The sequence below is a fragment of the Carettochelys insculpta genome, chromosome 1 (genome assembly GCF_033958435.1).
Source record: "Carettochelys insculpta isolate YL-2023 chromosome 1, ASM3395843v1, whole genome shotgun sequence".
In the NCBI taxonomy this organism is placed as follows: Eukaryota; Metazoa; Chordata; order Testudines; family Carettochelyidae; genus Carettochelys; species Carettochelys insculpta.
This window is the reverse complement of record NC_134137.1, coordinates 39,272,488-39,299,454: the sequence shown is the minus strand read 5'-3', so window position 1 is coordinate 39,299,454 and position 26,967 is coordinate 39,272,488. Positions and strand designations below refer to the sequence as shown.

Below are 26,967 nucleotides of genomic sequence, written 5' to 3'. Positions count from 1 at the left end.
TGTCCTGATTTTCCATTGCTGTGGTCTGTACCTGACTATATCTCTCACCTGTCCACTACCTTCCTCACTCCTGTTTGTGATGTACTGAAGACTATGTTGAATTTGTGACCTATCATTTTCCTTTTTCTGGGGTTTTCCTTGTCCTGCTTGCAGGCCAGCAGCTTTGTAGGGAAACATACCACCAAGGCCCAGCAGAGTCAGTTTGTAGATAAATAGCCTAGAGTAAACTGGGGTGAGTTATGCCACTCTGCATTTGTACTTAGTATTTGGACTTGCTTTGTCTATTATTCTATCATGGGGTTCTTCTGTGTTATTGTTCTGAATGCTAAGAAATAAAGTAGTGTTACACTGTAATGTCCCAGCAAAAGCATTTATACTTTTATCTAACTTCTCTGTTTGTCTTCCATGAACATAGGAATGATGAAGGTGGAATTTGGCCATTCCTATATTTCTTCTCTTGGAACATTTCCCTGCTCCCACTAAGCTGTAGACTTCCATACACTGCAAAGAAAACAATAAATGTGAATGGGACTGAAAATCTGCAATGACCATCAGGATGAGAGCAAGATAAATCCAGCTCACGTTAGAAGGGAGGGGAATCCACATGGTCACATCTGTGTTAGGAGCTCAACTGTTGAGACTTTCAGTAGAAGATCTAAAGAACTGAAATCCCTGGAAAAACATGAGTCCCTGAGTGTATGCCACTGATACATAAAAAAAAAAATACAGAAAGTACCAAAAAGAAATGGTCAGAGACAATGGACTGGAATTAGGACTGTCCTTGGTTTTAGCTGGGTACCACTTCACACACATGGAGCTCAGAGTGTTACATAATGTCTCCAAGCCTCTATTTCTAAGTCTGTAAAGTGAATGTAATAAAATCTATTTTAAGTACAGCACTCTTCACGTTTGTGTGATGTGATCTCTGGGGTACAGCCTGGGACTGTGGCACCACTGGGCTCTCTCCACCCCAATTCTCCAGCTTAGGCTGCCTCTCACCTTGCTTTGCAAGTGACAAGCAGCAAACACCGCCAGGTGCTGCTAACACTCAGCACAACTGCATATAGAACCCCACACCCAGCCAGATTGCTTGGATGCTCCCAGAGACATTCATGAATCACACAGAGAAAGTCACTGATCAAATCTCCCCACCTCCCAGCACTGCACCTCAGGAATATATCATCCATGTTTGTTAATTGGTTCCCCACTTCATCACTGGAAAGTGGACATACACCAGCCTTTGTCAAACCTGGACAATTTAACCAGACACTTCAGACAAACTCACTGGTAAAGATAAACAGTTAACACAGTTTTATTGGGTACAACAGAGAGATTTCAAGTGACTATAAGAGGTGGGTAAAAGTCAGAACTAGTTACCAAAATAAAATACAAGCACACAGTCTAAACTCTTACGCCTGTGAGACTGAGCAACATCTAGATTAAGCAGTTTTTCTCACTCCACTGGATATTGCAATTCATAACATGCAGGTTTCACCCTTGAAACTTGATCCAGTCCCCACTCTTGGAATCTTCAGTCTTCTGAGTGTCTTTGTTATTTGCAATGTAGGTGGGAGAAGGAAAAAGGCCAAACATTTGGCCTCTGTGCTCTCTTTTACAACCTCAGTCTCATGTGCATGGAGAATGCAGGTCCAAGCAAGTCCAATCAGCATAGATGAACCGCCAGACAAAGCTGAGCAATTGTCCAGGTGCAGCCTCATATAGAGTAGTCACTGAATTATTGCTCTCAGGAATCCATGGTCTCAAAGAGGTAGGATCTGAAGAGGTGCATCTTTCCCACGAAAGCTTCTTACCGAATAAATAGTATTGATAGTCTTTAAGGTGCTACAGGACTGCTTGCTTTGCTTTTCAGGGATCAATGAGAAGTACAACAGGAAATATTTCAAGCAAGGCCCTTTGACACCACTCTTACTGAGTTCTGTTCTATACTTTTCAGCAAGCTTAATTATTCTAAATCATCACTTTAGTCATTTGGGGTAAAAAAACTTATTTTCTTTCCTCACGGGGCACCAACTAGCCACAGATTTTTCTTATTGCCCTTCTTTATTTTATCAGTTTGTGTAGCATTGATGCTGTTACCCTTAAAGAGAAATGATGTCAACACAGCAGAGGTATTTCTAGATCATTTTTTTCAGCCTGCCCCATTCTCAGTCTTTCTTCAGGAAGTCGGCATTTTGCTTTTAGGTTGACAAGGCAGATAATGAGCCTCTTGAACTGAGTCATGCTTTTGCAAACCAAATCAATATTTTAGTAGCCACCGATTAACATCTTGAAGGAAAGCACTTCAACTAGTAGTGAATGGCAAACTTTGATGAAGTGCTATCTTTCAGAACTGGACAAGGGGGTTGGGGGAAAAATAACCCTTGCATGGAAGTGAGTCTTATTACAGTCATAACAACTGTAATTTCTAGCCCTTTGAAATCTCCCTTTGGCTACCATCCAGAATTGAATCCCTGTGTGTGCGTCCTAAGGGTGACTAAATATATGCTTCTGAAAATCAGGTCCCTTAAAAAATGTCATGTTAGGCATCCCAAAACTCAAGACATGCAAAAATCAATAGTCACATCTGAAAATTTTGACCAGAGATATAGGAACTCTCTGATCAATGTGGTTCTACCTGTATGGATAGGAAAATTATGAAGGAAATTTTATACATTAAATCTTGTAGACTTTCCAATGCATCATGTCCCTTTTTCTGTGTTTCTTTCCTGGAAAGGACTGTGTAGCTCATAATTTCAAAGAAATTTTGTGTGATGGGGACAATGAAGTTCCCCTTTTGGTATTCTGAGTTACTTTTGTCCTAAACATGCAAGCATGTCTGTAAACCTAACGATCCCTGACCTAGCATAAGCAAAATTGGTCCAATTTAGAAATGAACCAAATGTAAATTCTATAATGCTCATAAGAAGCTAAAGCCATGGTTGCACTATACCAGCAAAATGTTCTTACCAGGGATTCATCTTATTCCCCACAACACCCTCAGTCAAACAAGCTATTCCGGTAAAGATACAATTCTACTGGCATAGCCATGACCACACCCTTTCACATCTCTGATCAGCACGGAAGTAGAGTTAGACACCTGTAGTGTGGACAAGACCTCAGTCATTTACCTGAGATTACGCAGCAAGTTAGTATCAGAACTAGGCTTGGAACATACTTCTGGTCTCCATACTTCTAGTCTGATTTCTAGATCGCCAGGCCCCAATGCCTCCTGTGTAGCACATGTGGTTCTGCTCCATGTTACACAATATATTAAAAGGTGGAAAGGCCATTTATAGTTTTTCATACTAATACCTTCATTACCAAGTGGGTGACTATCTTGGCTTCTTTAAGGCCCTTGAATTCAGTGATAATTCTGGTCTCAGTTGCCTATTGGGGTTAGGACTAGGTCATGATAATTTTGTTTCAGGAGCTAGCTACAGGGGAAAAAATGGTGTTTGCGGGATACTCACCTGCAAAGTTGACATATTTTTCCTTTTGGATATTCTGCTCCCTGAGACTCAGAACATGGAATTTCTCTGTTTAAAAAAATGAAGCATGGTTTTAAAAAAACAAGAAAACATGCTAGCCCTTGGGTTATTTGCACTGAGAAACCGGTGGGATTTACATTTCAGTACCAAGTAACCATGTTAGTCTGTATCTGCAGAACAACTAAGAGTCCTGTGGCATCTTATAGACTAACAGATGTTTTGGAGCATAAGATTTCGTGCCCCCCTCCAAAAAAAATCTGTTAGTCTATAACGTGCCACAGGACTGCTCATTGGTTTTGGTGGGAATCAGGAGCTCAAGGATTGCATTCTTTACAGTCTGCCTGACACCCCCCAACCCCCACACCCATGTCCACACATCTAGCAAGAGGGGCAACTCTGAATGACCTACTTAATCCAGGATCCCACCTTTGACACTGATCAGTACCAACTGCTGCAGAGAAAGATGGAAGAATATTCTGGACTATGTTACAACCTACCCATGGGGTAGTCCCTTTCTTATGGCCCATCATTCTGAGTTAAACATCTACTTCAAACCCTGAGGATCTAAATTTCTTCCAAAAAGAGAAGTTACTCACCGTAGTAATGGTGGTTCTTCGAGATGTGTCCCCGTGGGTGCTCCACCATAGGTGACGGCTTGGCCGGCGCCACAGATCGGATCTTCCAAGCAGTTTCTGCCGGACCGCGCATGCGCCGGCGCGCGCCGCTCCCTGGCGCGCTCCTGGCCATGTGCGCGATCCGGTCCCCGCCAGTTCCTCGACCAACCACCTCGGTTGCCCCTGCAAAACACTAACAGAGATCCGAAGCGGGGAGGATGGGCGGGAAGTGGAGCACCCACGGGGACACATCTCGAAGAACCACCGTTACTACGGTGAGTAACTTCTCTTTCTTCTTCGAGTGTCCCCGTGGGTGCTCCACCATAGGTGACTACCCAGCAGTAACCCAGATAGGTGGTGGGTAATCGGATTATGTGCAGCTGGTCCCCAAGAGGACCGCTGCAGAGAGACGGGTATCCTCTTGGAATACCCTGTGAAGGGCGTAATGTTTGGCGAACGTGTCGTAGGATGACCAGGTCGCCGCTCTGCAAATGTCTTTCAGTGCAACGCCCTTGAAAAAGGCTGTTGATGCTGCCACCGCCCTGGTGGAATGAGCCCTGGGAGTGGCCGACAAAGGAGTCTTTCTGAGCTCGTAGCACATTTTTATGCAGGATACAATGTGCTTCGAGATTCTCTGCGATGAGAGACCTTCTCCTTTAGATTTGGGAGCAAGGGAGACCAGGAGTCTATCCGTTTTTCGGAAGGACTTGGTCCTGTCTACGTAGAAGGCTAGCGCCCTCCTCACATCCAGGAGGTGTAGGCGCGCCTCTTCGCTGGAGTTATGAGGCTTTGGATAGAACGAGGGTAGAACAATAGGTTCATTGATGTGAAACTCGGAAGAAACTTTGGGAACAAAGGCTGGATGCAGCCGTATGGTTACCGCCTCCTTGGAAAAGACAGTGCAGGGTGGCGTTGCCATGACTGCCGCAAGCTTGCTCACCCGACGGGCTGACGTAATTGCAAGAAGAAAGGTCATCTTTACTGTAAGGAGGCGAAGGGGAACCGTGGCCAAGGGCTCGAACGGTGGTCCCATGAGTGTGGTAAGCACCAGGTCCAAGCTCCACGAAGGTGGAATCGGTTTCCGAGGGGGGTATAGGTTTACCAACCCTTTGAGGAACCTGGTAACCATAGGGTGGGCGAACACCGTGTGCCCTCCCTCCTCATGTCTGAACGCCGAGATGGCGGCAAGGTGGACCTTCAACGAGGATAGCGAGAGTCCTGCTCTCTTGAGGTCCAGTAAATACTCTAGAATTGTAGGTATAGGCACCGAAAGGGGGGCCAGCTGCTTGGTAGAACACCAAGCCATGAAGCGAGTCCATTTTTGTTTGTAGGTTTTCCTAGTGGAAGTCCTCCTGCTACTTTCTAGGACTTGCTGTACTTCCACTGTGCATGTGCTCTCTAGGGAGCTGAGCCATGGATTAGCCACGCTTGCAGTCGCAGGCTCTGGGGGTGCGGATGCACTATGGACCCCTGGGCTTGCGTGAGCAGACCCGGCGCCACCGGAAGAGGCATCGGTGGGCGGTCCGACAGGTGCAGGAGTAGGGGGAACCATGGTTGGCGATCCCATGTTGGGACTATCAGGATCATCCGAGCCTTGTCTCTCCTGGCTTTTTGCAGAACCTCGTGGATCAGCACTGCGGGGGGAAACGCGTAAAGCAGGGGGCCTCCCCACGGGATCGCGAACGCGTCCCCCAGGGACCCCCGGCCCAGCCCTGCTCTGGAGGAGAATCGTGGGCACTGTTTGTTGTGCTGAGTGGCAAACAGATCTATTTGGGGAAACCCCCATGCGTGGAAAATCGGCCGTAGTAGATCGGGACGGATCTGCCACTCGTGGGTGAGCGCAAAACGTCTGCTCAACTGGTCTGCCTTCATGTTGTGCGTGCCCGGCAAGTAGGAGGCTCTCAGGATTATATCGTGGGCGATGCACCAGTTCCATAGGCGGATTGCTTCCGCGCATAAGGTACGGGATCGAGCTCCTCCTTGCCTGTTTATGTAAAACATGGTGGAGGTATTGTCTGTACTGATCCCGACGACTTTGCCTTGTATACGGTCTCGAAAGTGTTTGCAGGCGTTGAACACTGCTCTGAGCTCTAAAACATTGATATGTAGAGACTGTTCCGTGGGTGACCACAGTCCTTGAGCCACCTCTTCGCCCATGTGCGCTCCCCACCCTATGAGGGAGGCATCCGTAGTGAGGAAAACCGATATTTGCGGCTGATGGAAGGGTACCCCTGTTAGCAAGTTCCCGGGGTTTACCCACCATTGCAGGGATTCGCGCACCCCAGGTGGGGGCGACACCACCCTGTGAACGGTGTGTACTGCCGGCTTGTATACACTTGCCAGCCAATGTTGCATGCTGCGCATGTGCAACCTGGCGTTCTCTACCACAAACGTAGCCGCTGCCATGTGGCCCAGCAGCTGCAAGCACGTCAAGACCGGCACCGTAGGGCTGAAGGTGATGACCTGCACGAGGGAACCGATGGCTCGAAAGCGAGCCTCTGGTAGGTATACTCTCGCCGAGACCGAGTTTATGCGAGCCCCTATGAACTCTATGTCCTGTGAGGGGTCTATCTTTGATTTTGCCAGATTGATAACCAGGCCAAGTGAGGAGAACGTGTTTGCTGTGACGCGTATCATGCGGAGAACCTCCCTTTTCGAGGTCCCTTTGAGCAGGCAGTCGTCCAGATACGGGAAAATAAACACCCCCTGTCTGTGCAGGTAGGCTGACACCACTGCCAAGGTCTTGGTGAAGACTCTGGGGGCCGAGGAAAGGCCAAACGTTAGGACCTTGTATTGGAAGTGTTCGTTGCCCACCATGAACCGGAGAAAACGTCGGTGAGCCGGATGAATGGTTATGTGGAAGTACGCGTCTTGTAGATCGAGGGCTGCGAACCAGTCTCCATCGTCCAGTGCTGTAAGGATGGAGGCAATAGTGATCATCCGAAAACGTTGCTTGCGCAGATACCTGTTGAGGCCACGAAGGTCTAAGATGGGCCTCCAGCCTCCTGTCTTTTTCTCCGTCAGGAAATACCGAGAGTAGAACCCTTTCCCTTGCAGTTGCTCCGGCACCTTTTCCACCGCCCCTATGAACTCTAGGTGGGCCACCTCCTGCCTGAGCCTGGCTACATGGGAGGCCTCCTGGGGGTGGGGCTTGGGCGGGGGGTCGCGGCGGCGGGAGCGACTGGAAGGGGATGGCGTACCCCGTGGCTATGATCTCCAGCACCCATTTGTCTGTGGTGATCCTTTGCCACTGGTCGTAGAATGGTCGGAGGCGATGGTGAAAAAGTCGTTTCGGATGATCTTGTGCAATGGTGGTGATGGCGCAGCCCTGGATTTGTATGTCAAACTTGTGGCCTTTGGCCCCGCCCCGAGGACGGACGGCCCTGTTGTGAGCGTCGCCTGGGGGTTCTGTACTGCTGGTGCTGCTGATGCCGCCCTTGCTCGTAGCCCCTGTGATACTGGGGGCGCTGTTGCTGGTATTGGTACCGCCTTTGCTGTGGGTAGTACCTTTTCTTTGAGTATGGAGGGGTGTAAATCCCCAGGGTCCTGAGTGTGGCTCTTGAATCTTTACTGGAATGAAGGACCGAGTCAGTTGATTCAGCAAACAGCTTCTGCAAGTCGAAGGGAAGGTCGATTATCTTCGCCTGCAGATCTCTTGGTATGCCCGAGGTCTGGAGCCAGGACTCCCGTCGCATCACCACTGCAGTTGCTGTGGAACGTGCTGCCGTGTCCGCAACGTCCAAAGCAATCTGAACTTCCATCCTCGCAGCCGCGTAGCCCTCTTGCACTATGGCCTTGAGGACCGGCTTTTTGTCCTCTGGAAGCGAGTCCATGAGGGAAGTTAATCTGGCATAGTTGTCGAAATTATGGTTCGCCAAGTGCGCTGCATAATTTGCCATTCGCAAGGTTAAGGTGGAGGAGGAGTAGACCTTTCTGCCGAACAGCTCTAGCTTCTTGGCATCTTTGTCCGTTCCCCCTGTTTTAAATTGAGATGTTTTTAATCTTTGCTGCGAGGACTCCACCACCAAGGAGTTTGGCTGGGGGTGGCTAAACAAGAACTCCATGCCCTTCGCCGGCACGAAGTATTTCTTATCCGCTCTCTTTTGGACAGGCGGAATAGTTGCCGGGGTCTGCCATATGGTAGTGGCGGACTCCAAGATCGCTTCATCAAGCGGGATTGCTACTCTGGAGGAGGCCGGGGAGCTCAAATTTTTAAGGAGCTTATGATGTTTCTCTTGCACTTGTGCTGTCTGGATGCCTTGCGTGAAAGCTACCCTCTTAAACAGCTCCTGAAACTGTTTGAGATCGTCCTTGGGATGGACGTCCCCTAAGGCCGTGGCCTCATCCGGGGAGGAAAACGAGGAACCGCTGGGGTACATTTCTTTGGACCCTTCCGGTTCTTGATTGTGATGGTGCGCCCTCTCGCTGAAGGTTTGCGAGGGAAAATCTCGTGGGTCCACGGCCAGTCCCCCCTGGGATGCTTGAGTCTCCGTCCCCGATCGCGATTGCCCTCGGGGGTACGAGGTAGTATGTGGGGATCTCTCCCTGGTAGATTGCCGATGGTGTCCATGCCCCGCGTGGTAGGGACGACCATGGCAGTATAGGCACTGTTCCTGGGAAGGTGACCTTGACCATTCCCTTTGCACGTACCCTGTGTGTCTGGGAGAGGGGGATCGTCGAGACACTGGAGAGAGCGATTTTGCATAATAGTCCAGCGATTCAAATCCCAGGAAGGGCGAGGGTGGTGCCAGCCATGGGGAGGCTGATTGCAGGAAAGGAGAAGGGGGCTCCGGGTAGGCTAGGGGGGGCCCCTGCCTTCTGGTTGGAGTCTGCAACATGAGCGGAGGGCTGTGAGAAAAGAGCTCCACAGCCCTGTCTGGAGAGGGGCTGCAGTGCCTCCTCTTGTGTGCAGCCTTCCCCCTCCCTTGAGGAGGTAACTCCGCCCCCTGATGGGCGGGGGATCCCAGCCCCGTCGGCACCGTGCTAGGCACGCTCGAGGGCGGTGCCGCACGTGCGGAGTCCTTCTGCGCCTGCAGGCTACGTGCCTGCGCGCTCTGCACCGCCGGTTCCCCGGGGGTCGGTGCCGCTGCCTGCGGTGCCGCTGGTACCGGCGCTTGCTTAGCCACCGCCCTGCCTGCGGTGCGGGGCGGCTGGCTGATCATCGGAGGCTGAGCCGCTTCCACGTGGCTCTCCGTGCCGCCGCCGATCAGCTGTTGCTGCGGCTGGGGGCTGCTCGCTCCTCCCGTCCCGCTCACTGTTGCTGCCGGCAAGGATCGGGTTGGAGAAACTTTCCTCCGTTTTTGCGCTGATGGAGTGAGGGAGGCAGCTTTCCTTCTAAGGGCCCCGGAGGGTCCCTCCTGCTGCGGCCGCTCCGGCACGTCTGGCTGGAGGGCCTTGTCAAGAAGCAGCAGTTTAATTCTCATCTCCCTGTCTCTCCGTGCTCTGGTCGTTAACTTTGCACAGAAGGCGCATTTTTGTGCCACATGGGACTCCCCCAGGCACCTTATGCATAGACTGTGCCCATCGGACACTGGCATCGCCTCTCGGCAGGACTCACATTTTTTAAAGCCTGAGGAGGACATTGTTGGTGAGTCTTTGAGTTTGTTTGTGGGTACTTAGCACTTCTTTGTGCTGTTTCCCCGTCCGATGGCCTGCCTCCGCAGGAGGGCTGATGGCCCTAGCTCCCAGCCTCCGGCGCTTGTTACTGGGACTGGCTTGAGCTGTCCCTCCGTAGCTTGTTTGTTGTTTGTTTTTTTTTTTTTTTTACAAAATAACAACCAGTTACTTATGGTATCCTAAAGAACTGAAAAACTTTAAAGAGAAAACAAATAAAGTCGTTGAATACGCTATGTGGCTTTAGCCTAGTCGGATTCCGTCTGCAGCCGACGGCGGTTGAGAGGAACTGGCGGGGACCGGATCGCGCACATGGCCAGGAGCGCGCCAGGGAGCGGCGCGCGCCGGCGCATGCGCGGTCCGGCAGAAACTGCTTGGAAGATCCGATCTGCGGCGCCGGCCAAGCCGTCACCTATGGTGGAGCACCCACGGGGACACTTGAAGAAGAACTCCTGTTTTTGTATGTTCTAATTCTGGTTTATGTAACACTGGGTGTTCTTACTGTCCATGTAAGTGTCCAGTCCTATATTGAACTATACTGAGTTCTTGGCCCCCCTACCTCCTGAAATTAGTTCCACAGATTATTTCATATCCCTTTAGTGTTGCTTTCTGTATGGCTGATTGGGTCTGTGCCCATGGTTCTCCTGGTATCACCAGAAGTCCTGAGATTCTAGAGTCAGCACTGAAGACCTTAAAGAAATCCCCCAAATATGAGAGTACATGGCTATAGTCTGGGGACAGAATCAGTCATGCACAGCAGTGCTATATTCTCCTGCTGTGCACAATAATGCTATTGTCGTCAGAATGGAAGTCAATTTATAATGTCACCTGAAGGCTGAGATGGAATTTCAGCCTATAGCAGAGCTTTGCAAAATTCTGTCTTTCTTTTTCTGCTGACTTAACTCCTTTGCTCTAATGCTGATGATCTGCCTGTTCTCTTCTCCCCTCAGGCTGTAATGCCTTTCTATTTATCCTGTGTCCTTTGGAACTCAATCTACCTGGCAGTCCTTAGCCACCAAGTTTGTAGGTGCCTTTCAAATAGCAGAGATTGTACAGTTTCTATCACATCAGTAGTAAACAGACCATCTTTTCCCTTGCACTTTGTTTTCTTAAATGCTAAAGCAAGGATATAAACCTAGTTAAATTAACATTTGTTACGAGTGGCTATAGGACAGAGTGGTCAAAGGGTACACTGGTGCATTCAAGGTTTGGCCCTCCATGACCTGATTTAATAAATGTAACCTAGCATTAATCGAAGAAAACACCACATACAGTGAAGAAAAAAAACTATGAGCAAGATACCTTCCCTAGAGTCTAACGGGTGGAGGCCTCTGCTTCGTGATCTTGAAACCAATGTCTCAAATCATATGGGCTACGTCTACACGTGCAGCCAACATCGAAATAGTCTATTTCGATGAATAACGTCTACACGTCCTCCAGGGCCGGCAACGTCGATGTTCAACTTCGACGTTGCTCAGCCCAACATCGAAATAGGCGCTGCGAGGGAACGTCTACACGTCAAAGTAGCACACATCGAAATAGGGATGCCAGGCACAGCTGCAGACAGGGTCACAGGGCGGACTCAACAGCAAGCCGCTCCCTTAAAGGGCCCCTCCCAGACACAGTTGCACTAAACAACACAAGATACACAGAGCTGACAACTGGTTGCAGACCCTGTGCCTGCAGCATAGATCCCCAGCTGCCGCAGAAGCAGCCAGAAGCCCTGGGCTAAGGGCTGCTGCCCACGGTGACCATACAGCCCCGCAGGGGCTGGAGAGAGAGCATCTCTCAACCCCCCAGCTGATGGCCGCCATGGAGGACCCGGCAATTTCGACATTGCGGGACGCGGATCGTCTACACGGTCCCTACTTCGACGTTGAACGTCGAAGTAGGGTGCTATTCCTATCTCCTCATGAGGTTAGCGACTTCGACGTCTCGCCGCCTAACGTCGAAGTTAACTTCGAAATAGCGCCCGACGCGTGTAGACGCGACGGGCACTATTTCGAAGTTGGTGCCGCTACTTCGAAGTAGCGTGCACGTGTAGACGCAGCTATGGTGTGCTTTCCCAGATTTTAACACCCCTTTCACAGTTGTATCTGATCATTGCAAATACAGAGATCATAGTACCTCAGCATGAGGTCTCCCCTCATTGTGTATGGCGGAGGGGAGGTGATGCTGCCACCTGCCCACTCACTCGCTGCTCCTGCTGGCTGCTTGCAGTGGATTTGGCCTTGAGCAAAAATCTAATCCTATCATGAGCAATTAAGGTCTCGGCCCAAAACACAGTCCAGCGACAAGAAACTTCAGCATCCACTAGTGTAATTTTAAAATAATAAACTAAACTCCTTATGGAGCCTGATTTACACATTTGAAGTGTGTCTCTACTCTTAAGACAGTGGGGAGAAACAGGTTGAACCCCTCCAACAGCCAATGCCTTGAGGGCATATATCCTGCTGACGGAGAATTCTGCCCTCCTTCCCTCTTCACCTCACAGACCTCTGTCAGTGGAGCCATTGTCCATCTGAGGTTAAGCTGATAATGTCTCCCTCCTTTGAAACAGGTCAAGGACAGTCAGTCTTTTCTGTATTCCCACAATAACAGCAAGCATTGGTGGTCATATTTTAAAATTCCTGCAAATTAGTATTAAAGCAATTTGTGACTCCCCGACAGCCAAAGTGATTACAATGAGCAAAATGCCTCTCCGTTGGCTGAATATCTAGCAAATCTAAGCAAACAGGAGTACACTGTCATTGCACATGCACCTTCATTCTTTAAAGTGAGAGTGTTCTCCCTCCCCTGAGACAGTTAAGCACTGTCTTTCTTTTCTGTATTGCCACAAGAATTACAGATATTACAATTACTATTAACACATTTGTGACCCAACACCAGCCAAGGTGATTACAATGAGAAAAACCACCTATCTGCTGAATATTTAACAAATCTAAGCAAAGCAGAAACAAACTATATTTGCATAGACACACCTATGGTCTTTCCCCACTTCCAGCTAGCTGTAAGAGACCCATTCCTTCAGCTCCTGCTTACAGGTTCTTAGCATCTCACTTTTAAGGCTTTGCTTCCTGGGTCAGCCCTACCCCCTTATTAATGACACAGGACAAGAGTGCTCACAAGGCTGATTGAGGCTAATCAAAAGTGATCAAGGACATAGTTGAAGGGGGCTGCCAGCGCTCCCTGGTTTGAAACGGTTTCAATAGCACACAGGGTTTCCAGTTTGGTTCAACAGCTCTCAGCACCTCCACTATAAAAATTGTTCCAGCATCCTGGGTCAAAGATGATCCAACGGACAAAAACTCTGTCTTTAAACACTCAGGCTATGTGTAGATTAGAGTGATCTGTCAACAGAAGTTTATGCTGGAATATATCTTTCAACAAAACTTCTGTTGACAAATTGTGGCCAGAAAGCAAAGCAGATCCCTCTTTTGATCTGCTGTGTCGACAGAGAACAGGCAGACTGCCTGGCTGCTCTCTCAACATAACAGCTCCCCAGAACACCAGGAGACAGGATTGCATGCCTGTCAATCCCTTCCAGGAGCCCCAGGGAGAGGCACCCTTAAAGCTCCAGAAGCCTGTTACCTGCCCATGCCATGGTGTGCCCACATCCACAAGGGATAGCACAACTGCAAGAGCAGAGCTTTGATGCTTGCTAAGAGATACAGTGCTTTCCAGCTAGCCATGGTGCCAGAGCAGCCCCCAGGCTTGCACTGGCCCCACCCAGAGCTGCTTCAGAACCTGCTGCACCTCCTCGTAGCTGTCCTCCTCTTCGTCTGGGAGGGTTAGCCAGACACCAGCTTTAAGGGACTTGCCACACAGTCCCACTTATGCCCACCCCCCCGGGGGCACAGGTGGATCTTGAGGCACCACACCAGTTGGGACTGGCTGGTCATTGGGCAGTGGGACAATCAACAGCGGCTCCAGAACATCCACATGTGGAAGGACACCTTCCTGGAATCTGGAATCTTGCCCACACTCTCTGGAGGCAGGACTCCCAACTGTGGCCTGCCCTACCCATGGACAGCAGGTTGCAGTTGCCCTCTGGAAGCTCACCACCCCCGACAGCTGCTGCTCCATGGGAAACCAGTTTGGGGTAGGGAAGTCCACTGTTGGGACCCTCCTCATCGGGGTGATGCACTCCTGGGCTGCAGTCCCTACACGGTGAGGTGGGAGGGCTGCCCAAGGGAGACTCGCAGAGAGCAGGGTTGGAGGTGTGATGGGCAGAGTGGGAAGGAAGCTCTGTTCCTAGGGAATTGTGCTGTCCCACCCTCACACAGACCAATTGTCAGGGGGTTGGTCACACGGCGGGGGGGAGTGTTCCGGAGAGCTCAAGGGGAAGGAGATGGGGGGATCAGGGAACCCTGGGCCCACAGACTTCCTCCCTCAATCAATGTTATATGTGTTTGGTCCCTTCCCTTTGCAGGTTATGACAAGCATCAACACCACCCTGCTGCAGGGGGTCATCCATCTGGCAGACGAGGACTCCGTAATAGCTAGAATCACTGTCCTAGGGTTCCTGAACTGCCAGCTGTGGCAGATGCCGGCAGCAACCCCACTCCCAAAGCCTGGGGCTTGTCTGGGAGGCTGGCAGCAGGCTGGCACCCATGCCTTGGAGCGCCTGCCGGTTCCAGGTGGCATCCACAATTTTGGATGCAGTTCCATATGCTGGGAGCACAGTGTGGGGTCCTGTCTAAGCAGGCCAGGTGATGCTTGCAGCATGCCCCATCTGCACCAACCTCCCACACTCTGGGGTGTGTGACATGTGGGCTACTTACCAGAGGGATCCTTGCCCAGCTCTGAGGATGCCAGCTCCAAGGATGCCATGGAGGTTGCCTGTCTGGTGGTGACTGACTCTAGGGCAATCATGAGGATGCTTCTACTGGCCTCCATCTCCGGCTCTGGGTGTTGGTCCTTCTCTTCCTCCACGTCAACAGGGCTCTGCGGAGGTCATGTGGTGTTCCCCCCCCACTCAAGACCTGGTGCAGCTCACTGTAGTAGAGGCAGGCGGCTGGTCCTGCCCCAGAGCATCAGCAGGTGTTGCAGACCCAGGTGTAGCCCTGCCAGAACTCCTTATCTTTTGTCTGTATATGCGCCATGCTTCTGGTAGGGTAACCCCATTCTGCAAGGGCAGGGGCCATCCAGGCACAGGAAGGGGCTTTGCATCACTTAGCCTTGGGGTCAAGAAGAGTCTCCTCCTCAGCCCACAGCTTCAACAGAGCCTGGTTCTTGGGCCCGGTCCAGGTTGAGGCCCAGCACTTTGTGCCCTGGGGTGGGTCCTGTGAACCCTCAGGCTGCTTCTTTGTGGGCACAGGGGGGTCTCAGGTGTTTGGCTGCATGTCATCTGGGAAAGGTCAGTCTCGTAGTGGCTGCAAGGGCGTGGGGGAAATACAACCTGTAGCCTGGCTGCTTCCTTGCTCTCAGCTTCCTACCACAAGGTTTCCCAGGCTCCTTGTGCTTTAAGAGGGGCCAGTGGCAGGTACCATTGCTGTGGACAGGGTGTGCCTTGGAGCACCTGCAGAGCACCCTGGAGGCCTTTTCAGTTGACAGATTGCCCCCTGGAACGTACAGACTGGCTTTCTGTCAGCAGATCTCTGTCGACAGAAGCATTCAGCCTTGTGGGGAGCGGGATAAAACAGTCAACAAAAGTGCTGCATTCTGTCAATTTACTGTCAACAGAACACCTAGGGAATCGAGATGCTCCCTGGGTTTTGTCGACAAAACACCAGTTTTATTGACAAAACCAACTAGTGTAGACATAGCTTCAATCTCTAGTGACCCTGACATTTGAGATAACGTGAAAAAGAAAGAAAAACACAAATACATAAAAATCACAAGAGCCACACAAATTCACTCACCTCAGGATTAGTACTTGCATTTTGTTCCTTCAGAAGAGTAATCTCCACCCCGCCCCCCGGCCTCTGCAAATTTCCACAGTCCCCTATACAGTAGCTAAAGTCTTTATTGATTCAACCCTGCTTTTAAACACATGCCTAATTCTAAGACCGTGGCTCAATCCCATCGATTTCAAGTTAAGTATGTGCCCAATTTTATGCAATGGCTAAGTCCTGTGCTTCATGGGGATAGATGTTTAAATTGGCCTAATGGCCTGATAAAGCTTACTGAAGGTAATTGAAGCATTGACAGAAAAACCACTGGAAATTAAATGTATCTGACTTTGTCTTGGTAAGTGGTTGTAATAGAATTCTATACTTATTTTTCAGTAGATTATTTTGATGTTGTAGACCAGGGTAGCAAGGAACAATTACTTTTCCAATTCACATGGATTCCTTAGAGAAGAAATCATCTTGCAAGAAATGACACATGAAGAGAGAATTGGACCTTGAACATGAAATCAAGTAAAGCTGAAATGCAGAGACTGTCTGTTGCCTAGGGATTGCTTTTGTCCTGTAAACTAAGCATGGAGTGAGATACATTAAGAATCTTATAACGAAGATAAAAATGAAACTCTGTCTAGCCAGCTACATTGAAACCACACTAAACACACACTATAAATCATCTTTGTTACAGCACTCTTTACAGCCATCAAGAAGCTTCCCCTTCTTGGATGGAAACATAATGAGGCTTCAATGTTTCAACTGCAAGTCACATTCTTTTCTCTTATGAATCAAAACAAGGAAAATCTCTAAAGTAAAATGCAAAGAACACTGAAAACACTAGAAGAAAGTTCACTGTTGTACGAAGTGGGAGTAAAATATATGAAACCCTTAATTTCAGCTTACTAAGTAGATGAATGCAATCTGAGAGCCATCTCAGCTGAAAAGAGTGAGAGAAAACATCAGAAAGGTTGAATGCTGATATCTGAATATTTAGTCTTGTCCTAGCAGTTTACAGCACAGACTTGAGGAAGGAAGGGGCAACATTCAAAGGCTAAGAATGCCATCTGTCAGCACAAAAAGAGCAAAAGAATAAGGGGAATTCAAAAGATGACAGTAGTTGGATGAAAGCCAGTTATATAAAGATATCAGCACAGAATACTAGAAGAGACTGGCGGACATCCCAAATCAATTAAAGGAAATTGCTGTGGCATAGGCAATGCACGTATCTTCTGAAACCTAAGATGTAGATAGTGCAGCTTAAAAGCAGCTAAATGGAAATAAAGGGAAATGTTAACTAAGGAAATGAAAAAATAAGGACATTTGAATTGTAAAATCAGAGATGTGGTTGATCAAAAAGGCAAGTGCAATGTAGCCTGATAATTGTGTTTGACACTGTTATACAAAATGTACAGTTTCTCAAATGGCCATTTATGGATCATATCTACGAAAGGGTGCGGTACATATTGAAAACATCTGGATCTACAAATCAATAGACTGATGCTTGAGAATTACAGTATTCCTGAAAACCTACATAATTGTGTAATTCCCGAAGAGAATAACCTACTTGAGCTGTGAAACATTCTTACCAAGCCATGCATGTCTAACATCCAGATTTGCATTTTTTAATGACTAATGCAAACTGGATACTAACCAAAAACAGTTGAAAAACCTTTGTGCCCATCAATCCATTCTGATCATCACTAATACCAATGACATGTCCATCAATATTTCAATAAATAAAAATGTTTTGGAGTAAAATCAGCAAGTCACTGTTTCACATTCTTCAAGGGCAAAAATGATCACATAGGGTGTCGTAAAATTAAGGCTAAAGTAGCATATAAATGCAATGCAGAATAGTCCAGCATACATTAATAATGAATTCTATATATATGGGTTATAATCAGTAGCCAGTGGTCATGCCAAGGCTAGGCGTGAGAAGCCAGGTTAACAGAAGGGCAGCAGATCATGGGAGTCTTGTTAAAATGATCTATAGTATTATCTGATTGTGAATAATTAATATAATTTTCTGAGATTCAATCCTTTAAGCCATAACTTCTTCCTCTGAAAATACTGTATCACATTTCAATTTATGCCTACCCTGTCCTATCTTTAAACCAGTTACTGACCCATGAGAGGACCTTTCCTCTCATTCCAGGACTGGTAATTCCTAATACACTAGACTGGGGTGGGGAATCTACTGCCTATGGCTTGCCTGGATCTGGCTAGTGAGGAGGGGTCTGGGTGGGAGGTAGGACATAGGAGTGGGCTGAGGGTGGTGGGGTCAGGATCTGGTCAGTATGTAGAGTGCAGGAGTGTGCTGGGGGTCTCAGTGGGAAGAGCAGTGCATGAGCAGGATTCACTTAACTGTGCAGCTCTCCCAGGGGCACCCCTGACTCCTCTCTGCCTGCCACTCCCTGGTGCTGCTCTCTGCTGATCCCATTGGCCACGAGTCCAGCCAATGGGAACAGTGTGGGAAAAGCCTCAAGGTGTTCAGCTGTCACTGCCCACCCGCACCTCAGCCTGCATCGGGGTGCCTGTGCTAGCGCTCCAGCCTTGCAAGCCCCCATGTGGCCAAAGTGTAAATGTCAGATCCCTGTTGTGGCTTGGGGGAGTCCTGAGGCTCGCAAGCTGGATGGAAGCAAGCTGGGGACAGATCTGGCCCACAGGCTGTGCCTGGCAGGGTGGGGAGAGTGGAGAAGGTGGTTCTGTGTGCTACTGTTTCCCTTCCCCTTTGGCTAGGAAATGGCAACACAGACAACTGCACACCTGGAGGCTTTTCCCACACTGTTCCCATTGGCTGGACTCGTGGCCAACGGGATCAGCAGACAGCAGCACCAGGGAGTGGCAGGCAGAGAGGAGCCAAGGGTGGCCCTGGGGGAGCTGCACAGTTAAGTGAATCCCACTTATGCACTGCTCTTCCCACTGAGACCCCCAGCACACTCCTGCACTCTACATCCTGCCCAGATCCTGACCCCACCACCCTCAGCCCACTCCTATGTCCTACCTCCCACCCAGACCCCTCCCACTCTCATCCTGCACCCTACTTCCTGTCCAGGCACTGTGCCTCTTACCACTCCTGCACTTTACCTTTCACCCATATCCCAGCCTGCTCCTGCCCAGATCCTCCACTCCTGTACACTAGCTCCCACCCAGACTCTGCCCCTCCCAATCCCAGCCTGCTTCTGCATCTCCCACCTAGATCCCACAGTACCCATCCCAGCCTGCCCGCCCAGTAGCCTCCTCCCACACATTAAACCCTGATTTTTGGCCTCACCACAGTGCCTAGGGGCCCTGCAAAATCCACTAGCCCTGGCCCCCCAAGAGAGTTAATCTGACCTGGGGAAGCCCTGAAACTTGGTACTCCCTCCCCTCAACCATGTGGGGTGGGGCTTGAGTGCAAGGGAAGTGTGTGGGGTGTCTTTTTTCTGCTTTTCTGTCAGGGGACGTGTCAGTGAGACTTTGTGTGATCCCTGACTGATTTTTGTGGGGATCAGTGCCCCCGATTCAAAAGAGATTCCCCAGGCCTGTATTAGACCTTAGTGCCCTACCTTGACAAATCACCAAACACAGTTGTGCTGCTTGCACAGTGCAAAGTAGCTTACAATGGCCCAGCGTGCCTCTCCTCCATTCCTCCTGCATTGTACACCACCTTTGGTGCCTGACTCTGCTGCCTTCTTCACTGAAGCTGCTTTGCCCAGTGTAAGGGGTGGGGAAAGGGCAAGTCTGTGCATATCAGGGGAGGGGAGAGGAGATGGGTAGGGCGGCTGAGCAAGGGTTTGCTATAGAATCACAGAATTGTAGGGTCTGGAAGACATGTCAGAGATGATCTGCTCCATCCCCAGGTACTAAGGCAGATTCTAATGCCTTCTACAGAACCTGGACTGGTTGGTACTTGTTATAGGCCTTGTTATAGGCCTACTTTTTATTAAGGGTGTTGGACACTTCCTGATATACTACCTTGTTTTTAGTCTCAGAGTGGCAGCCATGTTAGTCTGTAGGGTCACAAAACACAAGCAGTTCTATAGCACCTTTAAGACTAACAAATTTATTTATTAGGTAATGAGGTTTTGTGGGTAAGAGCCACTTCTTCAGATCTGAGTAGAAAAAAAAACAACCAGTTTTTAGTTTATAAATTTGCCAAAAAATGTTTCATTCATTCCTTCTTCTCAGCCTAAACATTCACTAGAATGAGGTTAGCAAAAAGTACATTGTTCTGCTGAAATTCAGAGGCAGAACATGAGGAAGAGAAGTGGCTGGTATGGAGCACACGTGTGATGAAGGGTAGTTTGGAAATGGGCTGACTGGACTTAGGCTGTGCACTGCAATGCGATTGACTTGGGAGGTTCAATGGAGGTAGTTGGTGGCTCATGGTACAGGGGACTGATGACAGGGAAGCACTTATGACAAGCCGTGGCCAGGCTGCCCTCACCTCCTGCAGCATGCAATGATGAATTCATGGTGTGGGCAACCCCATGCACTGGGCAAATGCCATGTGGTCCATCAATCACTCCAAATACAGTCCGGAAGGTCTCCAGCTCTGGTGATGTTGGCCAGAACCAATCTTTGGGACACGAAGGTGGCCTACACCACCTGCACAAAGAGGTGTGGTTTATGCAGCAGGGGCTTTTAAGGCATTTCTTCCCCTCAGTCACTGCAAAAGGCCTAGTGGCCAAGACAAGCCTCCAGGCCCTGAGGAAGCCATGATAGGAGACTGAGCGCTAACAAAGATCTCAAGGAAGACCCTTTCATTTAGTGCACAGGATAGACCTGCTCAAGGGATGGAGCAACATTGGATGGTGCAGGAGGTTGTTTTCCATAGGACCCAGTTCATGTCCAAAGATCCCTGATACATTTGTTGTAAAAGTTATACAGTGAATGAGGGAGGGACCTTCAGGAGAAGAAAGGACAGTTTCATGACTAAAAATAATCTAGTGCTGCCCTTGAAAACTGGATTCAAGCCTATATGTCACGAAGTTCTATGTGATGTTGGCCAAGTCACTTAAAACTTTTCAGATCAGTGGTCAGTAATTATCTCCCCTTCATTTTCTGGGTACCTGACTTGAAAAACCCTGGGTTCTAGTTTGCAGTCACAGCTGCAATAGAGGTCTTTCAGGGGTGCATCAACTCATCAAGATGTTTGCCTAGTTTTACAACAGGCTACATAAAAACACTAGTAAAGTCAGTACAACCTAAAAGTTCATTCAAAAAATGGTTTGTTTTTACTGCTTCATATGCCTCACACTGAAATGTAAGTACAATATTTCTATTCCAATTAATTTATTTGAAAAACAGCAAGTTTTCAGTAGCAGCCTTCTGTGATATTTTGCATGTTTTTGTAAGTAGTCTTTAAGTGAGGTGTAATTTGGTGGTATGCAAAATAAATCTGACTCCTCAAAAAGGGTACAGTCATTTGGAAAGGTTGAATGGCACTTGTTTCAAGACCTCAGCCTACCTTAGTACTGTGTTTGTCAACTGGTGGTATGTGTACCCTTAGGGGTATGTGAGAGACGTGTGGGGCTACTCATAATTTTTTAAAAAGGGGTACTTTATAAGATAAGTTTAGGAAACCCTGTATTAGGGGATGAGGCAATGCTCTATCCCTCACTAATTCCTGTTTGTGTGAGGGAGAAACTCCCACACTCTAATGTGATGCAGTTAGATAAAACAGCAACCCCTCCCCACCCCCAGCCTGCAGTCCTGTCAGTAAAGTGTTTTCGCTGTACTGGGTGATCTTTTTACCAGACATATAACATACTACATGATGCTTAAGTACTCTGAAAAATCAGACTTTAGATGTCTCAAACTGGACAACCAGAATTAATGGAAATTGTTGACTTTAATCAATCTCTGCTTCAGTCCGCCATCTATAAATTAGATATAATAACACCCCATACATGCCAGGATGTTGTGAAGATAAATTGATGTCTGTGAAGTGGTTGGATACTGCAAAAATGGGTGTTATACAAAAGCCCATGAGGAAATGAATAAGTCTCTGTTGAGAGCAGGACTTGAAGGGTATGCAGTAAATAATACCTGGCACCACATATTGAAAAATGAAAATAAAACAAAATATGCAGTAGCTGCTCATTGTCAGCATTTTCTGTCATCTGCACTGAATGAGGCAGAGGTCCTGTGAAAATATAGTATGTAACCATGTAACCAAGATCTGTGTAAAAATGCTTATATGTGAGGGGGATTAGTTAAAGCTGTGCCAGGGACCTTAATTCTACCATCTCCTAACTTTTGAGTGCTGGAATATGCAACCCTAACATGTTAACCTGTGTGTGTGCATGTGTGTGTGTATGTGCACGTGTGCATGTGTGCAGTGCTTTTTCTCCAGAAAAAAGGACGCTGGAATTCAACTGCCTCCCTCTTTTCTGCCGCCAGATGACTTAACCCCTTACAACACCAAACCGCTTCCTCCTCTGCCCCGGGGCATCTTAACTGCTCGCAGCCCCAAACCACTCCCTCCTGCCCCCACATGTAACCCCCCCCCAACACACACAGCCCCAAACCACCCAGTCCTACCCCCAGGCTCCTCCGCTCTCTTGCCCACAGCAGCTCCTGGCATGGCACAGCCATGAGTGAGCCGCCCAGAGAGACTCCCAGCATGGTGTCCCGCCTCACCCAGGGAAAAAAGGTGCTGGAATGCCAATCTGTGGTGTTCCAGAAGAAAAACAGCCCTGCGTGTGTCTAAAATAAAAGATAAAAGAAAAGTAGAGTCAAGAGAATTAGATGCATTTGCAACAGATATGGTGACTTTAACAAATGGCAGAGACGGCGCATGCATTAGCAATGGAGCTGTAAGATTCTGCTGAGGAGAGGGGGATAATTTTAGTTGTACCATGGAGCTGTAGGCCCAGTCTAGAAAGGGTTGGCTGAATCATTCATCACTGAGGTAGAAATATTAAATTCTCAATAAAGAAATTGTGTCCTTCTCTTTGTGGCCATTAAAAATTTTGCAACGAATTTTACAAGCAACCCCAGGGCTTGATCTGTGTAAAATTACTCTCTTTCTTACTCTTGCTCAATATGTTGCTTGGCTCTTACCCATCAGTCCAGAGGCCACTGCTGTTAAGTATTTAATTTAGAAAGTGCTGCAGTAGGAAGGAGCTAGATATATGAAGAATAAAATGAAAAACAGCTTTACCGTACACTCTGTTGAATGGGAACAAGCTAAGTAAATATGGCTGCCTTGTTGGGCTGTCTCTCACAAAACTGATTTAACTGGATAGTGCAAGGTTATGGGGACACTATTTGAATAAATTCTGCTTAAAGGGGAAGAATTTAATCAGTGCCAGTTTGTTAACTGATGAATAACAATGTGTTATGTAAATGTGAACTCCGCTTTGTGGTATGGTCTGGCGTAGTGCTTTTTTTGTTAAAAAGTAAAAAAAAAAAAGGAGCGGATACTCAGCTGGCTCCCTGTCATACTTCCCTTCCACCTGTGAATCCTGTGGCTGGGGTTGCCCAGGTGACAATATTCAGTATCAGCAAGTACCAGGACTGAAAAACACTGGTTTAGAGGCTAGGAACCTGGAGTGGGAGATACGAGACATATTGCTATTCTCAAATATGCTGCTGTACTAATGTATTACCTTGGGCTTGTCACTCCATCTCTCTGTATCTCTGCCTTCTGTTTCCTTTGACATCTTCTGTCTGTCTTATCTACTTGCAAGCACTTTTGGTGGTGGTTGTATCTTACTGTGTGTTTGCATAGGGCTGCCTTTCAGCACCACAGTAATACTGTCATATCAGTTATAATCATTGCAGTACACAAGGTAGTGTCCTTGAGCCTGAGGCATCTGACAGCTACTAGTAAGAGTATGTCTATACTTGTGGAGATGGGGGTGGTGGTGTGCCGTGATCGATCTTCCAGGGATCGATTTTGCCGCATGCGTGAAGGCGCGGCAATATCAGTCTCTCTGGACTTGGCCATCACCCCTGGTACTCCATGCTGACGCATAGGGTAAGGGATGTTGGCACAATCCTGAACAGCCCTGATTTACACCAGGGAAGAAAGCTGATACTGATACATTGATTCTAGCTATGCAAATAGTGTGGCTAAAAGTGCATATGTGGGGTCGACTTTGAGTCCTAGTACAGACCACGCCTCAGATGATTTTAAGTCTGAAGGCTTAGACAACAGTCCCACATGCTCTATTTTAAGCTGATCATTAAAAAACAAAAAACACCTACTTGGCTGATTTTAAGTATTCATAACTTGAAAAGAACTGACTTCCTACACCCTTGTCCAGATTTGTGCATGAACTGAAAACCAAGCTAATTCTGGATCTTTGTATTGTAGATATAGTACCGTATCTGGCAGCATAAGATAATCACATTTGTTTTACAATACGTTTTACATTAATTGGCACATATTTGATGATGATGATGTAAACAGAGAGCTATTTCACAGGTATAAGCACCTGGGAGTGGAGTTTAAGATAAGTTTTCAGCTTTAACTCTGTATTTCCATTGCTTGCATTGTTGACTTATCGTCCTGTAAATCCCCTGGCCTGAAGCGGAGGAAAGAAGGAGAGAAGAAGGGAGGGAAGTAAGTGAGCTCCCTGATGGCATTTGCTGGAGAATAAGGGAAGTTGTCTGAGGGAGGCACTAGCTGAAGTGACCATCCATCCCATTTTCACTGGGCCTGTCCCTTATTTAATCTGCCTCACAGGCATCCCAACTTTATTAAGAAAATGGGCAAATTGGCCCTTATTTGGCAGGGCCCCTGTTCCCCAGCACCCAGTGTCTAGGGGCAGCAGCCTATGCTGCTGGGGAGCCCCACTGCAGGCCAGCTCCCCAGTGCCCTGTGCCTGCAGCCCTCGCTTCCAGGGAACTACTCCATGGGGTGGCTGCCCCATCCCCTAGGACCTCAGCACCCTGGGCCGTGGGGGAGGCAGCTCCTGTTGCGGGGAAGCTCCTCCGGGGGGTGGCTGCCTATTGCCCCACCCCACCCCCGGCTGGGAGGCTGCGGAGCCCCTATTCTTGGCACACCCCCCCCCCCGCGGGAACAGAGCCCCCACCACGGCTCTCCTCATGGGGAGGCTTCGGAGCCCCCCGGCCAGTGCCTCCCCCGGGAGCAGCAGCGCGCAAGGAGCCCTGACATGGGGGACCCCCCCCGTCAGCCCCAGAGGCGGGTGTCCCGGATGTGCCACAGGCCAACGAGGTGGCCCCGTGGCGGCGGCGGGGCCGGGGGAGTTCAGGGTTGGGGCTCGCCGCCCTGGGACGCCGCTGGCTCAGCTGGGCTCGCGGCTGGGCGGGGGGCGAGAAGAGGCCGCCCGGCTCCCTCCCCGGCCACACTCCCGCCCCCACCCGGCCCGGCCCGGTCAGTGCCACTCCCTCCCCGCCCTGCCCCCAGCCGAGCCGCCTCCTTCCTCCCCCCACCAGAGCAGCCGCAGCCGCCGCCGCCTTGTTCCTCCCGGCTGCCCCGGCAGGAGCCCGCTCCCCAGACATGCTGTGCGCCGCCCGCGCCTGCAGCGCTGCACCGGGGGCTGCCGAGCCCGCAGGCACCAGCCGCCGCTGAGCAGCCACTCCGGCCGGAGCGGGCAGCCCCGGGGCGGGGAGCGGCCGCGTCTCAGCCCAGCCCAGCCCAGCCCGCCCGGAGCCCCTGGGGACACGCCGCCGTCACCTGCCGAGGCGCCACCCGGGCGGAGAGCTCAGCCCTGCGGGGTGTTGCGGGGAGCGGCGCTCGGGGGCTGTGCACTGCGCCTCCCAACTCAGAGCAACCTCCCCCGGGGGCTGCCTGGAGCCGGTTTCTTCGGGCAGAGACGGTCCTCTCCCCGCGGCTCCCAATGCAACTGCCCGCCCGCCTCCTCCTCTCCGCTGTAGTCTGGGCAAACTTTTGCAGCCGTCAGGGCACCACTGCCCAGAGCGGATCTATCAGAGCCCTGCGCTCCTCCAATCTCCGGCGCGATGGTAAGTGCCTCCCTGGTTCCTCAGCGCCGGGCGTGCCGGGCTCACGCAGCCCCCTGGGTGAATGGCCCCCAGCCCCGCTCGCTGGAAGGCGCGCACCCAGCGGGAGCCCCGTCTCCGCGCGCCGCACCTGGTGCGCAGCTCCCTCGCGCTTCCCGCGCGGCACCGAGCCCAAGCAGCCTGGCTAGGTGGAGCGCACTGACGGCTCTGCAGGTGGAGGTGCTGGACTAAGTCGCTGGGAGGAGCTGTCCCAGCGGCTGGTTGCCTGGAGGTGCTGCGGCTGCGGCGTGATTGGGTCATGCCCGGTCCTTCCACGGGCATCCAGGTGTAACCCCCACACCTGTGTGCGGCTCACTGGCCCACGTGGTGGTACGTGGAGCACTTTGCAAGGAAAGAATAAGTGTCCTCTGCAGCCTAAGCGGAGAGCCAGCCGGCCTTTAGCTCAGGCTGCGGAGGCGCCTGCACAAAGCTCCCGAGGGTCCAGTGTGTCTGTAGGCAGTTAAACAGGCACAACTCCGGGCAGGAAAAGAAGGGCTGCAAACTTCTCAGTGTCCTTTCAGCAGGCTTGCCGGGGGCTCCCTGCGTCACGGGACCTGCACGGGTTGGGTTGTATGTTGCACCCTGTGACTTGCCGAGTCTAGAACAACGTTCCTTAAACTATGTTCTGCAGGACACTGGTGTTCTGGGCACATCTCGCAGGTGTGTTGCCAGCATCTGACACTTTTTTGATATCAGACGCTGGTTGTCTACATTTTCGGTTATTAACACCAGATACAATGTTACTACTTCGTTGCTGTGAGACCTGATTAAATTACTTCATTTTGGTTTTGCTGGATGTATTGCTGTTTGTTGGGGCTTTTTTTGTTTGTTTGTTTGTTTGATAACAATTTGTGAATTAAATTTTCATAAGCGTTCTGCATAAAAATATTATTCTTTGATTTGCTGTGGTCTCAGAAAGTTTAAGAAACGCTGCTCTAGATTGCAAGTTCTCCGGGATAGGGACTCTCCTTTTCTTTTTTCCTGCGTATAGTATCCAGCCTATACCTGAAGCTAATGGACACAAACAATAATCGTAGTCTGACCTTTTGCTTCTCATTGTTGCAATGGTACTGGTTGACGCGGTGACACTACGCTATCTAAAGTTGCCTGGCTCTCCTTCAAAAACTCTGTTCCCCGAACTTCTGACTTTTATCAACACCTTGATGGGAAGACTTGAATAGTTTGATTTTAAGCTTTTCTTTTTGGATGGTTTCTCTCTATTTTTGGATGGCGTGTTTATTTTTGAACCAGGCAGTGGTCGTTAGCAGCTCCAGTTTAATAGGCTTTCCTGTAAGATTTGTGCACCCCAGTGAAATATGTATATGGCTTTTGCCTTTGAAAGGAGGACAAGGGATGGAGGCGGTACCAAGCCGTGGATGCAACCCAAACCTCAAGTGCAAATACAATTAGTGCTCTAGCTGTTACTGCAGGGGCTTCCAGCTGCAAACA

At 49.6% G+C, this 26,967-nt stretch overlaps 1 protein-coding gene and 1 long non-coding RNA gene across 2 annotated transcripts in view; one reads left to right on the top strand and one right to left on the bottom strand.

The window, feature by feature from the left end:
• Positions 1-1,330: 1,330 nt before the first annotated feature.
• LOC142007999 (uncharacterized) lies at positions 1,331-25,262 on the bottom strand. Its single transcript, XR_012644063.1, has 4 exons — positions 25,196-25,262; positions 23,991-24,080; positions 3,471-3,536; positions 1,331-1,862 (listed from the first exon to the last, which is right to left on the bottom strand). It is a non-coding gene; the product is annotated as an uncharacterized LOC142007999 (long non-coding RNA).
• Positions 24,970-26,967, top strand: part of PDGFD (platelet derived growth factor D) — a 207,930-nt gene continuing 205,932 nt past the window's right edge. Inside the window, exon 1 of the mRNA XM_074984733.1 lies at positions 24,970-25,482. Coding sequence (XP_074840834.1) covers positions 25,359-25,482 — 124 coding nt within the window. The 5' untranslated portion in view covers positions 24,970-25,358. The remainder of the gene's footprint in view (positions 25,483-26,967) is intronic.